This window comes from Dichomitus squalens, assembly GCF_000275845.1.
Source record: "Dichomitus squalens LYAD-421 SS1 unplaced genomic scaffold DICSQscaffold_73, whole genome shotgun sequence".
In the NCBI taxonomy this organism is placed as follows: Eukaryota; Fungi; Basidiomycota; class Agaricomycetes; order Polyporales; family Polyporaceae; genus Dichomitus; species Dichomitus squalens.
Window position 1 is genome coordinate 77,458 of NW_006766955.1, and position 14,363 is coordinate 91,820.

At 59.2% G+C, this 14,363-nt stretch overlaps 5 protein-coding genes across 5 annotated transcripts; 3 read left to right on the forward strand and 2 right to left on the reverse strand.

The window, feature by feature from the left end:
* Positions 1 to 304: 304 nt before the first annotated feature.
* On the forward strand, positions 305 to 1,683 carry DICSQDRAFT_141221 (uncharacterized protein). Its single transcript, XM_007370688.1, has 5 exons — positions 305 to 764; positions 847 to 973; positions 1,054 to 1,166; positions 1,251 to 1,352; positions 1,415 to 1,683. Exons 1-5 carry the CDS (start codon positions 330 to 332, stop codon positions 1,424 to 1,426), a joined length of 789 nt encoding a protein of 262 aa, XP_007370750.1. The 5' UTR covers positions 305 to 329; the 3' UTR covers positions 1,427 to 1,683.
* A 1,074-nt stretch (positions 1,684 to 2,757) lies between these two features.
* On the forward strand, positions 2,758 to 3,595 carry DICSQDRAFT_141222 (NAD(P)-binding protein; the record flags this gene model as incomplete). Its single annotated transcript, XM_007370689.1, has 2 exons — positions 2,758 to 2,980; positions 3,035 to 3,595. Coding segments are annotated over 2 exons (759 nt in total), but the record flags the coding sequence as incomplete, so codon positions are not given.
* A 1,769-nt stretch (positions 3,596 to 5,364) lies between these two features.
* On the forward strand, positions 5,365 to 8,174 carry DICSQDRAFT_130061 (uncharacterized protein; the record flags this gene model as incomplete). The annotated part of the gene is made up of 4 exons (XM_007370690.1): positions 5,365 to 5,493; positions 5,577 to 7,490; positions 7,516 to 7,539; positions 7,569 to 8,174. 4 exons carry the CDS (start codon positions 5,365 to 5,367, stop codon positions 8,172 to 8,174), a joined length of 2,673 nt encoding a protein of 890 aa, XP_007370752.1.
* Positions 8,175 to 10,437: 2,263 nt separating this feature from the next.
* On the reverse strand, positions 10,438 to 11,607 carry DICSQDRAFT_157890 (NAD(P)-binding protein). The gene is made up of 2 exons (XM_007370691.1): positions 11,144 to 11,607; positions 10,438 to 11,089 (listed from the first exon to the last, which is right to left on the reverse strand). The coding sequence occupies exons 1-2, from the start codon at positions 11,593 to 11,595 to the stop codon at positions 10,558 to 10,560; spliced, it is 984 nt and encodes a 327-aa protein (XP_007370753.1). The 5' UTR covers positions 11,596 to 11,607; the 3' UTR covers positions 10,438 to 10,557.
* A 734-nt stretch (positions 11,608 to 12,341) lies between these two features.
* DICSQDRAFT_130063 (uncharacterized protein) lies at positions 12,342 to 13,895 on the reverse strand (the record flags this gene model as incomplete). Its single annotated transcript, XM_007370692.1, has 8 exons — positions 12,342 to 12,638; positions 12,702 to 12,776; positions 12,835 to 12,958; positions 13,023 to 13,161; positions 13,231 to 13,321; positions 13,449 to 13,593; positions 13,733 to 13,775; positions 13,829 to 13,895. 8 exons carry the CDS (start codon positions 13,893 to 13,895, stop codon positions 12,342 to 12,344), a joined length of 981 nt encoding a protein of 326 aa, XP_007370754.1.
* Between the last annotated feature and the right edge of the window lie 468 nt (positions 13,896 to 14,363).

The following is a 14,363-nucleotide window of genomic DNA, read 5'->3' on the forward strand; positions in this document are numbered from 1 at the left end:
CCTCTTATGCATAACCGTGGCGCAGCCGTGCCGATCTGCCTGACTGGCCCAGTTTTGTCCGTAGTTTGGCACCAGGCCGTCCAAGAAAATGGCCGTCAATTTGGCCGGATCAGGCATCATCGCATGTACTACACACGGACATAGCCGTACCCCGCCGCCCGCGCAGCACGGTCTGTTCTCAAACACATATCATGCAAGTACTGCGCGAATGTCGAGAGCTGCACCGTGGCGTTCCATCCACCGGAATATATAATGGCCCTACCCGTATGTCTTTCTTCACCTTCTCCATCACTCACGCCGCATTCGCACTCGCGCTCACCTTGCCTACCATGCCTAGAAACCCCGACGCCTACGTGCGGGCCATGAAGCCCGCAGAACTGCCTCAAGTGATAGACCTCCTAACGCGGGCCTTCATCAACGACCCGACAATGTGCTACTACGGCCACGTTTCGGCTCTGGTGCAAGACCCTGCAAACCCGACGCCCTCACACGCAGAGGCCATCCGTGACCTGCGGGTGTTCTGGAACGCAATGGCCCGAATCCCTCTGCACATCGGCGGGAATATCGACGTCGTCGTCGCGCCGTCCTCTAGTACGAACGGCTCCGCCGACCATGCGCAAGGGTCAGCGGCGCCGGCGGAGGAGCAGATCGTAGCGGTCGCGCTGTGGCTCCCGCCCGGCACTTCGCTGGACTTCTCCCTCGCCACGCTACTCCGCGCTGAGTTCCACAAGGTCCCGTTCGTGTGGGGTTTCACGGGCTCGAAAGTGCGCATTCCTCCCCGACTCCAGACGACCGACCCGCCCCCCACATCTCGCATCTCACATCTCACGCGTCCGCACCCCACAGAGACTGATCGAGTTTACCCCGGCGGTCGAGAAGACGCTCAAACGGGAGTTCAAGAGCCGCAAGGTCGACCGCCTCGACACATGGCACGTCTGGGCGATCGCCGTCGATCCGGAACACCAAGGCGCAGGTACGTGCCCCGAGCACCCCGCTCACCCTGCGTGCGTGTGTCCTTGTTCTCATCGTTCTGACGGTCCTCTGGGCGTACAGGCTACTCCTCCATGCTGTTCCGCCACGGGTTCCGTCGTGCGTCTCCCAAGGTGATCCACCTCGTCGCGTCGAAGCCTAAGAACAAGGACATCTACGAGCACTTTGGATTTGAGGTACGCCGCTGCGGCTTGCATTCGAAACCAATCTTCGTCCTTCCCGACCGGGACCCCTCATCTCGCTCGCGCGTTGTTTCACAGACGGTTGAGACACACATAGTGGGCGTTGGCAAAGTGGATGCCGCCGGACTCAAGGCCAGCGGCGATGCCGCTAAGGGCGTTCCAGAGTTCGTAATGATCAAGGTAACGTGTCTCCTCTGGCTCTCTTGTCACCGCATATCACATCTCCTGAAATCTCGATCCAGTGGACGTCATGAACCACTAGGCTTGCAGTGCGCTGTGGAACGGTGGATTCCGCTCACCGAGCGACCAGGGCGTGTTTGTTCGAGAGAAGCCTATCGTTATGCACCTACCAGCGACTCGCTGGCTTTGGAGGCGGGGACGAGGAGACAGTGTGGGATGTGTACGCGGACTTCGACGATGCCGTGATGCGGTACGGTACTCGACAGCTTTCGGGATCGGTGACACCAGGTATGTGTGCTAGCCTGGGTAAGGAATGGGAGAGGTGCCTTCGCCTACACCCTATAGCCCGCAGACGACTGGGTGAGTGATATCTACTATGAACATGAGGCATCGTGGGGCAGATAATTCAAGCCCTAAACAATATCTCTCTATGAATAGTAGCAGCTAGGAGGTGTCGCGATGGTCACGATACCGGTGCTGGGCCCGGAGTGGTCCACATCCCGCCAATTCTCATGCACGGTGCACTCGTTCACGTCCCGCCGATAGTCGCGAACCTTACGTGGGCTCTGTAAGTGCATCAGCCCTAACGTAGCACGGAACCTGAGATAGTGCCTATCGTCGAGGTCGAAATCTCCGGCAACTGACAAGGATGCCGAAGATGCGTCGCCGCGCTGGAAAGAGTGCCTTGCTACTTGGCTAGTTAGTGTGATCCCCGGAGTCCAACGAGTCTGGCGGACTCGTTGGACTCTACACGGCAGGCATTCCGGGATTTCCGGCCGGGGAAGAGTCTGTGAAAAGAGAGGCACGAGGTAAGCCGTTCGTATAGATGCGGCTTTTTCGAGCAAAAGCCTTCGAAAACCCGGGGATTGAATAGGGGGGGGCTCCCGCTTCGTCGACTTTTCTATGCACGGAAACATCAGGCTGCCGTGTTGTGGTTTGGGAGCGCGGTATTTATGCTCGTCCCCTGCTGAGATTTGGTGATGGTGATTCAGAATAAGGAACGCTGCCGACTGGTACGAGTCTCTACGCGGCATTAAGGTCAATGCCTGTCGTAAGCACAAAGCTTCGCTGACAGGTCTTCGGACACTCCAGTGCCGTAGATTCTTATAAGTTTGCAGGGAGTCATTTGGCCACTACCACGCTCCAGCTCGTCCCACTGATGACCACGACCACACAACTCGAACGGTATGCCGCCCACTCTCGACACCACCACGCTCAACGCCCTTGCCGTCCTCGGCGCCGCCCTCGCCCTGCCGCACCTCTATCGCCTCCTCGACTTCCTCTGACTCTACTTCCTTCGCCCGGACCCGTCCAAACGCTACCTCCACGGGCACGCCCCGTACGCCTTCATTACAGGCGCCACGGACGGCATGGGCAAGGCGACCGCGGCGGAGCTGCTCGTCGTGGGTTCAACGCGGTGTTGCACAGACGGAACGAGGCGAAGATGCAGCAGGTCGTGCGCGAGCTGCGCGCACAGGGTAAGGGCAAGGCGGGCGAGAGGGACATCCGGTACTTTTTCGCGGACGCGGCGAAGGCGGGGCACGACTTCGCGAAGCTCGTCGAGCCGTTCGGGGCTCTGCACGTCACCATCGTCGTGCACAACGTCGGCGGGTCGGACCTGTCCGCTGCTAGGTGCGTCTCACCCAGAAGCTTGCAAAGTGGATGCTGACTCCGCCGGGCTCCTAGGATCGACGGGCGCAGCGAGGACTACATCCTGGGTGTCGTGAACAAGAACTCATTCTTCTCCCTCTTCCTCACGCGCGCGCTCCTTCCGCAGCTGCGGCGCGCGGCGCAGTCCGGGCCCGTGCAGGTGTTCTTCGTCGGCTCGCTCGCAGGGGACATCGCCCCAGTGCGGCTGCCTATCTACGCCGCGTCGAAGGGGTTCCTGGAGTCGCTCGCGCGCGGGCTGGACAACGATGAGCAGTTCCTCGGGGTGGACGACCGGCCGACGGGCGTGCGCTTCGGGTACCTCTCGGTGGGCGCGGTGCACTCGGACAACCACGACGCGCCGATGCCGCCTAGTTTGACGACGCCGACGTCTGCGCGGTTTGCGCGCGCGCTCGTGGACGCGATGGGGTGTGGGCGGCGAAGGGTCGCGCCGTATTGGATGCACGCCGTGCTGTCTTGGCTGGTGGAGCTGGGCCCGGAGAGCGTTGCGGACGCGGCTAGCGCGCAGGAGATGCGGGGGCTGATCGCGAGGGCGGAGAAGGACAGGTGAGATGGGGGCCGGGTGCGTCGTTATGGCTCGGACTGGGTTTGGCGTGGAGTGTACGTGAGTGCGTGTATCTTGTGCTGGAGGGACTTGTCATTTGCTTTTTCTTGGGCCAAATACGATGTGGCTCAGTGTATAGGATTGTGCCTGTCGACAGCATGCAGGATGTGTTCTGCTCCTCAAACTGTTGCCGACGCCAATGTGAACTGACAGAGAGACGATGTGATCGGTATTCCTGGAGGATGACCGGGACCTCTTCCTATCGTTTGTGTTCGGTGAGGTGGATAAGAAGGTCGCTGCCCAGGTAATGCACGTCGTCTACTACACCGGAAAGCAATATTCTGCTGCGCTAGGTGGCTAGCCGACGATAGCACGATGCTCCTGGTTAATGTCGTCAAATGTAGAACCGACTTGCTTTGCTCGGACTCTCGTCTATTGCGCTATATGCTCGCGACACAACAAGCCGCTCGCTCGCCAGCTGGGTGTTATACACTGTATACAGACTCGGTGAGAGACAAGACAGGCACACTCCAGGCGCGAACACGTGATCGCGACGCGCCGACGCGTCCTGTCAAAAAGGAGAAAGATCGACGATTGACTTAGCCGCAGCCTTCAAGCTCATGCGACAGCTTTTTGCGTACTACAATGTCGCACATTTAACTACAGCGGATGTAAAAATCAGCGTCGCATGCCCCGCGCCGGGTGGTGTGCTCGGATCACCGGAACTCCCCGGCCGAGCCCCAACCCTACCGCACCGAGGCCATTGCCCAACTCTGTTCCACCTCTGGAAGCACTTGAATATATCGGGTATCTGTGTTGGGAACATACCAGGTAAGATATCGAGTATTCTGTAGCTCGAAAAGCGGCATCGCTCGTCGGGGCACGTCTCGAACAGTCACCGCGAGCGTGTCCCCGAGCTGGAAGGTGGCCGGAGAGCAGGCTGGCGGGGCTCGGCAGGTGCCTGCCGCTGATCCGAGCACACCACCCGGCGCGGGGCATGCGACGCTGATTTTTACATTCGCTGTAAGTGGGAAGCCCAGCCGATCTTGCTTCTCTAGCATCCCACTCCCGATCGTCACCGGTGAAGGGCAGCTCGACATAGAGTATATATATATTCACAGCCGGTAGTCCAAACGATCTTCAGACCTCTGCTCCCCTCTCGCCGCCTTGGTCATCGCACACTGCATCCCCGTCTTCTCTTTGAGCCCGCACCCGACGTACCTTATCTCCATGTCTTCATATCCTTCTCGTAGCTTCATCGTTTACGCCGCAAGATCGCTCCATTCGAACCGCGCCTTGCTTCATTGCATGCCCCTGCATTCTTCAGTGACACCGCCTGTCTCTTTCGACGTTTCTTGAAGCGTTCGGAGATTGTAATGTTGGTGCTTGCGGAAATCAGAAGACTGACAGGACGGGAGTGGACGAAAGAGGTAAAGGCCGCTCGGCGTCTGCGAAATGGTGGCGGCCACGTGGGGTTGAATGCACATTCAACCCGGCGCTTCTCCTCACTCTCCCGCTCGAGTTCGCGCTGCCACCGTCCCCTCCCCGCCCCCTCCGTGTCCCCCGTCTCCCTCCTTCTTACTCTCCGAAATCTCTCACCGCAACGCAACTCGCTAACAACATAAATCCTACTTCACGACCTGTAAGTTCCTTTTCCGGCCCACGGCCCGCACCATCACCCCCGAAGCTCACCCTTCCATTCGATAGCGTTCACGCTTACCCCACGTTCTCTACCCAAACTGCGACCACTGTCTTGATCACACCCCGTTCACGACTCTCACCTCATACCCCTCTTTGGCTATGGCTGTGCCTACCCAGGTGCTCCCCTCATGGCTCACCCTTTCTACTACCGTCGTCACTCTCCCCGACGGCGTTGTCTCGACATCGTCCACTACCTTGCAATTGCCATTGACCTACTTCGGTCCAAGCGTGAGTCTACCATTCTGTCTTTCTTGCACAAAGTCCCCCCTTCTGCTTTCGCGAGTGCCAGATGTTCATCTTAGCATCGTTAGATCCCGCTAGGTACCGACGGAGTGTGGACTTGGGGCGGTTTGACCCCGCCGCCATCGACGATTTCTGCTTCCACCACTACTACTGCGACACCTACCTCATCATCTCCCAGCTCCGCCATAACTTCTGCTCCCTCCACCTCCACCACACTATCCCCGACATCTGCATCAAGCACACCCTCTTCTTCTATCCTAAGCGCCACCTCGTCGACGGCCTCGTCAACGTCGACTATACCAACAGCATCTCCAGCAGCAGGATCTTCCCATGGCATCTCACCAAGCACCCTCGGCGCGATTCTGGGCAGCATCCTGGGAACCCTTCTTCTTCTCGTCCTCATCGCCATCATCTTCCTCCTTCGTCAGACTCGCAAGCGCCGTCAGGTTGACCCCCAAGACCCTTCGTCTAGTTTCTGGAATCGCTCGACAACGTTGATGTCTATGCGCCGTAGTCAACAGCCGATCTGGACAGGATGGGATATCGTCGAGCCCCGGGACTTGGAGCCGAGCCCTCCTCGGTCCCCTGGAGAAGGTTCTCCACGGGAAAGCGGCGACGAGGAGGATCCCTTCCTCACACGAGGCAGTATCCGTAGTGGTACTGAGGCCGGCCACACCCGCACTGACACGGATACTCTCGTCAGTCTTCCCGCGATCGCACGAACGGGGACGGTGTCGTCCTATCGCTCCAAGGCCAGGCCGGGTGAGCCCATCATCCCTCGCGATGTTCAGCTGCGCATGGGAGAAGAGATGGCGGACGCGCCCCCTTACCCTAGCATTCGTATGGTCGAGCGTCGGCCGTCGACCGACGTCGAGTCCCCGCTGCTGCCCCCACGCCCTATTGACCCCGACAGTCTGGGCGTGGCTGCGCGCCGCGCTTCTAACCCATCGCTTGGATCAGAGAAGCGATCCATTATGTCGGACAAGTCGCTGGGTAGCCTCGATCTGCAGGAGGCTGAGGGCGCCGAGATGCTCACGGCTAGGCGGGTGAAGGTCGCGCAGATCCAGCCCGGGACCGTTGGCGCGAGCACGAGCGCCGCGGCCCCGAACGTCCTTGGGCTTGACCGTCTCGCTAACCTCGGACGGCTGAGCTGGTTCAGGCGCATGTCGTTCCTGGGGACTCCCGCCGGCTCGCAGCTTGGTACCCACAGCGAACAGGAAGGGGAGCCGTCCGATACGTATACCCGGACGCCCCCACGCCACTCCCGTCACGGCTCACGGTCTCGCCCCGGTTCTCAGTCGCGTCCTGCGTCGTTCCGCATTTCGACGCACGAGCCGACCAGCCCGACTACTGACAGCTTTGGGCGCAGGATTAGGCAACAGGATGCTGGGCTTGGGTTCGGCATGGGCGGAGAGCGGCCTATCTCGAGCGTCAGCGCGGTGAGTGAGGCGAGCGGCAACACGGTGTTCTTCGACGCTCGCTCGCGGCCGGGGAGCTCTTTGGGCACCCGCACGACGCAAGGCTCTGGCCCCGCGAGCGTGCCTCCCGTCCCCCCAATGCCTGCCGCTTATCCTGCGCAGCCGTCGCCGCTACAGCGCGAGGTCCGCCGGTCTGGGTCTGGGTCTCCTGGGGATAGCCACGGACACTTCGCCGGGGACAGCCCGCCAACTTATGAGGCCGCGACGCGCCCGCAGTCGGTGGCAGTGGAGTACTCGGACATCGATGTTCTGGACATGCCTGCTCCGCGCCCGGCTTCGCCGTTTAGCGCCGCTTCTGGATCGCGTAGTAGCCCGCCCGGTCTTCCGGATATCAGCGTGTGGAGGAACTCGATCGTGAGCAGCACTGCAGGCCCCGCGACGATAGCAACAGATAGCACCTCGCGTGTGGACGTGCTCGACGATGCGCCGCCTTCGGCTGATAACGGGTGGTCGAGCTTGTCTGGTGGCGGGAGACACGAAGGCAGGAGGTTGACTTTTGGTGTGGTGAGTCAAGTCTCGTCTGCGACAGTGCTACCGCTTCGTATTAACTCAGGTGCGTTCATCCAGCCCATGGTAGTCCAGCCTCGAGACGCGCTTCAATCAGAGCGCGGCTCGTTACATTCGATGCGGTCGCACCTGAGCCCACACTCGTCCCATAGTCCCTCCGGCTCCGCTGCAGCGTCCTCCCGGCATACCCTGACCGGCTCGAACTCCTCGCGACCCTCGGGATCGAGCAACTCGCACTCAAGACGGCCGACGGGCAGCAGCGGACAGTCTCTCGCGCACACTAACTCGATCTCCTTTGACGACCATCGCCCAGGGCGGCGGCATGGAGATGTCGGAGAGGTTGCCCCGCCACTGTCGGCGGTCTTCAGCCGCGGCTTCCCCGGCACGATATCACCCCCTCCGCCCAGAAGCAATGGCCACCCCGACGACGTTGTTACCCCGGATCCAGCGTATCCTCCTGGCGTGCCGCTTCCCATCTCCGTCCCGACCCCGAGTGCGACGGTGTCGGGGACGGTGACGTCGAGGACGACGACGGAGGATAGCTTGACGGACTTGAGCGTGACGACGACGCAGACGGACCCTATCACGGGCGCGGTCGTGCACTTGCCGAGGCTGCCTTGGCGCAGTGGCGCGGAGGCGCCCTGGGGCGAGAGGCCTGTTCGTGAAGATACGATGTGGTAAAAGTGCGCGTGCTCTGGTCTGGCATCCGTTCGCTCTCTTCTCTGGCCTGCTCTGCGTTGCCCATTGCATGGTCGCAGCTGCCTCCTTTCCCGTTTATCTGGTCGTCTGGTCGTCTTGTTGTCGCTATGGGCTGTTGAGTTGTTTCCTTCCGCCGCTGGGGTGTGGCCTTGGATCTTAGAGCGGCGCCGGCGTAGGTCGGTGCTCCTTGGTTATTGGTTGCTACTTACACTACGTTACGTCCACTTTTCGACGTGAAATTATCCACTTCCCTTCGGTTCATGCTACTCTCATCGTGGTCTCCCTCTGCGTCGTCTGCGCTCGCATTTCTACCCCCGCACTCGCCCGCCCTCTCCCATTCGCCTCTTTATACGCGATACCTTTTATGGCGGGCGGGACATACCTCCCGTTGCTGAACTTCGTGCTGTGTCTGATTTAATTCTGCTCGCCCTACCTCCATCCTACCTGCGATACCACCCCATACTACTTGCCTACTCTACTTCGCGCACCCTACCTCTTGCGACACGCCCCATGACCTCCCGCTTCACGTTTCCCGCATCTGTCTGACATGTATCTACTATCCTGCTCTGCTCACGCTCACGACGCCTGTTATGATCATGACCCAATCTAGTCAAGTGCTTTTCGTGTATGTTTTGATGATCCCTGGGAGACGTTGTGTGCATGTGGAACGTTGTTCGACAAGTCTTACAGTGATCGGTTGATTGCGCACGTGAAGAAAAGCGGTTGCAGTTGATGGTGATTCCAGTAAGGAGCTGTCCTCGAGTCAGACGGATCCGATCGTAATCGACGGTAGTGTTATAAGTTTCCTTCCTTAGCTAGGTGGGGCGATCCATATGCACGTCCACCCAAGGGCTAGCGCTGCAAGGAGGACATCGTTCGAAAACGCACTGCGACTTTAGTGATTCACGACGATCACTGGATCGGGATGTCAGGCGTGCGATGACAAGACAACGGGAGGAGAAACGTTACCTTGATTATCACGAACTCGACTCCGGCGGCATCCACTTCGCCAACGCCCACCATGTGTGTCTCGACCGTCTGTGAAACAGCGCGCAAGTGAGGTGAGGGGCCCGGTCAGGGAGTACGAAAACGAGGTTCGAACGCAAGTCGCAGCGGCGCACCTCGAACCCGAGGTGTCCTTTTTCTTCGGCTTCAACGCGACGAGCTGGATCACTTTTTTGGGAGACGCACGACGGAACCCGTGGTGGAATAGCATGGACGAGTAGCCTGTCCGCCAAAGGGAAGTCAGAAGCACGCAGGTAAGGCTAAGGATAAGAAGGTATCTCGGCCCGCCACTTGCAAGATGTCCTTCAAGTTGGAGCATATCCTATGGCTTTCGACTCACGTGAATTCTCTTCAAATGGTTCAGAGGTTCCCAGGGCGGAAATTGAGCCTCTGCAAGCTTGATGGGTAACTGTGTTGCCAGATGGCCTGATCCATAATCCGGCCGAGTTTGAGCACCTCTCCGCGTATTCGTGGAGGATAACCTCAGCCTATCGCTTGTGTCGCGTGAGGTGGATGAGAAGGCCAACGCTCAAGTCATGCACTTCGTCTGTTACACGGACAGCCGGAATCTGTTCCTGTTCGGATGTTGTCACATATACATCTACATAGGACCTACTTGCTTTCCTCGGCTCATTCAGCTATGTTTTTGCGACGCAACTTAAGCTTTCCGCTCGCCCGCGAACAGGATCTACACCGCATTCGGACTTGGCGAGCGACAAGACGGGCGCACTCGAGCCAATATTCCCGACAAGAATACGACGCCCTAGAGCCGCGGACACGTGATCGCGACGCGCCTTGGGGGAACATCGACGATTGACAGCACCCCGCGGGTCGTCTTCTGTCTCTTCACAGCGGCCTTCGTGCGTAAATATGTCGCATAGTTTACTAAATGGAAAGCTCGGCCGGCATCCCACTCCCGATCGTCACCGGGTGAAGGGCAGCTCGACATAGACGCGTCCCTGCACCAGACTTATATATTCAATGCCGGCAGACCGAACGGCCTTCAAACCCTCTGCTTCCCCCCGTCGCCTTGCACTCTGGTGCTCGCAGACTGCATGTCCATATTCTCTTTGAGCCGGCACCCGACGTACCTTATCTCTATGTCACTCCGAGCTTCATCGTTCACGCCAACCGCATCGTCTCGATCTGCCAGTTCACATTGGCATCGGCAACGGTTTGAGGAGCAGAACACATCCTGAATGCCGTCAACAGAGGCACAATCTCATCAACTGAACCACATGTCAATTACGGTTTCTTGAGAAGCGACAAGTCCTTCGACAATGGGCACGTACTCACTTACACACCATGCCAAACCCAGTCCGAGCCATACCAATACATAACGAAGCACCCGGCCCCCATCTCACTTGCCCTTCTCCGCCCTCGCGATCAGCCCCCGCATCTCCTGCGCGCTAGCCGCGTCCGCAACGCTCTCCGGCCCCAGCTCCACCAGCCAAGACAGCACGGCGTGAACCCAATACGGCGCGACCCTTCGCCGCCCGCACCCCACCGCATCCACGAGCGCGCGCGCAAACCGCGCAGACGTCGGCGTCGTCAAACTAGGCGGCATGGGCGCGTCGTGGTTGTCCGAGTGCACCGCGCCCACCGAGAGGTACCCGAAGCGCACGCCCGTCGGCCGGTCGTCCACCCCGAGGAACTGCTCATCGTTGTCCAGCCCGCGCGCGAGCGACTCCAGGAACCCCTTCGACGCGGCGTAGATCGGCAGCCGCACTGGGGCGATGTCCCCTGCGAGCGAGCCGACGAAGAACACCTGCACGGGCCCGGACTGCGCCGCGCGCCGCAGCTGCGGGAGGAGCGCGCGCGTGAGGAAGAGGGAGAAGAACGAGTTCTTGTTCACGACACCCAGGATGTAGTCCTCGCTGTGCCCGTCGATCCTGGGAGCCTGGCGGCGTCAGCATCCATTTTGCAAGCTTCTGGGTGAGACGCACCTAGCAGCGGACAGGTCCGACCCGCCGACGTTGTGCACGACGATGGTGACGTGCAGAGCCCCGAACGGCTCGACGAGCTTCGCGAAGTCGTGCCCCGCCTTCGCCGCGTCCGCAATGAAGTACCTGATGTCCCTCTCGCCCGCCTCGCCCTTGCCCTTACCCTGCGCGCGCAGCTCGCGCACGACCTGCTGCATCTTCGCCTCGTTCCGTCCGTGCAACACTACGTTGAACCCGCGGGCGAGCAGCTCCGCCGCGGTCGCCTTGCCAATGCCGTCTGTGGCACCTGTGACGATGGCATATGGGGCGCGCCCGTGGAGGTAACGTTTAACGGAGTCCGGGCGGAGGAAGTAGAGCCAGAGGAAGTCGAGGAGGCGATAGAGATGCGGCAGGGCGAGGATGACGCCGAGAACGGCGAGGGCGTTGAGCGTCGTGGCATCCAGGGTGAGCGGCATGCTGTTCGAGTTGTGTGGTCGTGGTCAGTGAGAGAGAGCGTAGAAGCTGCAAGCGGTCGCGTGGGTGAGGCCTGTGTGCACCCAGCTGGGTCCCATGCTCCTCCTCGAATCTCGGTAGCCGGTGCCTCATATTGGCACTTTGACTACTTCTTCGCCATCGAGATCTCAGGCTGGTGCCTGCCCTAAACCCTGCTCTTCATTGGCTGTCCAGGGGTTACTTACCGGATGAGCAATCCATCAATGGCCTCCTCATAGGTGTTATACGGACAATCCATAACGACGATCACTTTAGCAGCAACCGCAGCCCTCCTTTCATTCACGAAGACCAACGTTCACAAAATCACATCATGCGAAGGTTGATACTTACAAGGGTTTGCATAAAGATAGGCCCCTCTCGAATAAACACGCTCAGACTGCTCAGAGAGCGGACCGCAACGAGAGTCCGACCAGCTACTCAGGACGCTTGGAGGGCATCCCCGGTAGGCCCTTGCCGGGCCCTGCTGAGCGACAGCGAGACAGACTACCTCACCGGGCTTGCATATGGTCTCGCTCCCAGCTGGAATGAACATGTCATCTTGGTGAGAACCTATCGTCAGTGAAGCGCTATAATTTCTCACCGGTAGACCAAAACCACAGGACAGTTCGTGGAGAAGACCAGACACCGCCAGCAGCTCGTGGACGAAGCGCGAACGCGCTAAAAGTGCGCATTAGGGTATGTACGATAATTAGGGCCTACATCTGATATCTTAACATATAAGACCGTCCTCCTTAGCGGAAACGTTTGATGGGAATGCCCCTCGCAAGTCGAGCGACCGGCGCGGGGCGAACGACATGGGCTCAAGGACGTATGTGCTCTCCGTCTCGCCAGACTCGCCAGACTCGACTGCGCCGCGCGCTCTTCTCCGGGAGTCGACCGTCGTCCTGAACTCGCCGGACGGGGCCTCGGCCTGGAACGTGGTCAGCGTTTTCTGCGCGCGGGCGACGTCGTCGTAGAACGTCATCTTCAGGCTGACGAGCACGATGATCACGGTGGGGTAGATCCCCTGCGGACCGTGTGCGCGTCAGCACGGCAGTGTCGCGCTGCAGAACTTTGCGAGATGTCTTACCGTCAGGTGGCTGAGCATATCAGCGATGACGTAGACGCCGTTGTTGTCCGAAGCGAACAAGATGACTGTGATGATCTATGGCGCGGACAGGTGAGCACATGTCGTCTCGGCCAAGTTTGCGTCCTCGACTTACGAGGACCACGCAGTACAGGACACCCGACTCGACGATGATCAGCAGCGCACTGTGGTACTTGCCGCCGCGTATCACCATGCCCCTACTGTACTGGCGCATGTTGCGGAACGTCGCCCTGGCGTCTCTGGCGAGTAAGTTGCACCATTCCGAGATTGAGCGGGAGGACGTTCACGCACCAGGCCTTGTACGAGATGGCCACGACGCAGTAGATGTTCGATATGCACGTCAAGACACCGAAAGCCAAGAACCAACTTGTAATGTCGGCGTCGTAGACCTCCTGGCCAGGCGGGGATACCGCAAAGGCGTGCACCATCCCGATCCCTGTTGCTATAGCAGGAAAATTCCCGAATGAGATCGCTCTGGGTCGGATCGCTTGGTCAAGAGGTCGGTACGTACCCAGGCCGCCCGAAATACATAGTATCGGGGGAATGACGACCCTGTAGTCTCTTCCCCAGAGGACCCAAGCCCTCCAGCACACGATTGAATCCTAGGGTACGTGTCAGCTTGCACGAGTGGCAGGATAGTGTAATCACTCACACCAAGAAGACACTGGGAAAGCAGCACAACGATCGTCAGTGAAAAAAGCTGGCCTAGAAAAGAGTTAATTCACTCACGTTGACGACCTCAATAAGGATTTGCATATACACTATCGGGTTCCCCTGGTCGTTGAGAATACTCAGTGCACCCTCAGCCGCATGCTGGGCGAAGAACGCGATAAGATTCTGGCGGAGCGACAGGGCTATATGCACCGTCGAGAGACTGTACATGAGTACAGTCAGGAACAACATGACCGTATTGGTCGTCATGTTTCTCTCCTTCCGCTCATACTGTCTCCTCTTACGGCTGTGAACGAAGGTCGGTTGGGTCGGATCTCCGGACTGTCAGATTTCGTACTTACAGAAGCAGATACACCGCACCGCCGGCCAATACTGTGAAGATACCTGCAATCCTCTCAGCATACGCCACTCTCTAGACGGCCTATGGGCACGCGTACCATGCAGGATGGCTTCGCAGAAAAGCGCCACGAAGTATGCTTTCGACAGCGGAAAACTCGCTGACATAATGTCGTCAGTGGTCGTAAGGGGACAGACTCAGAGGCCCCGCGCTGCTGTCTGGCCAGAGAACGGTCAGAGCTGACGCTGTCGCGCTATGGCGGGGCCACACGCGATGACGAGGGAGGGCGGGATACGTTGCTTCTAGTCGATCTTTATGCGGGGAGGTGATCCGCTTCATTGTAATGTGATGTTGGAGCCCTAGAGACGTACGCGGGCGCAGGCAAGGCTACCGCTGTGCGGGACGCTATTAGGCTGATCTTGCGGTCCGTGCTGACTACTTATTTGGGCTGCGTAGCGTCTGACGACCACTCCATCAACGATCACATTGCCTCGAACTCGTACGGATGATCCTTTCTCCCGCTGATATCGAGAGACCATCATCGCGTAATCCACGATTCATGATACCCCTGATGCTCTGCACCGTCCAGTCCTGCGCCTACGATTGGTTCTCGGTGTCCAGAGGCTCGATGTCCA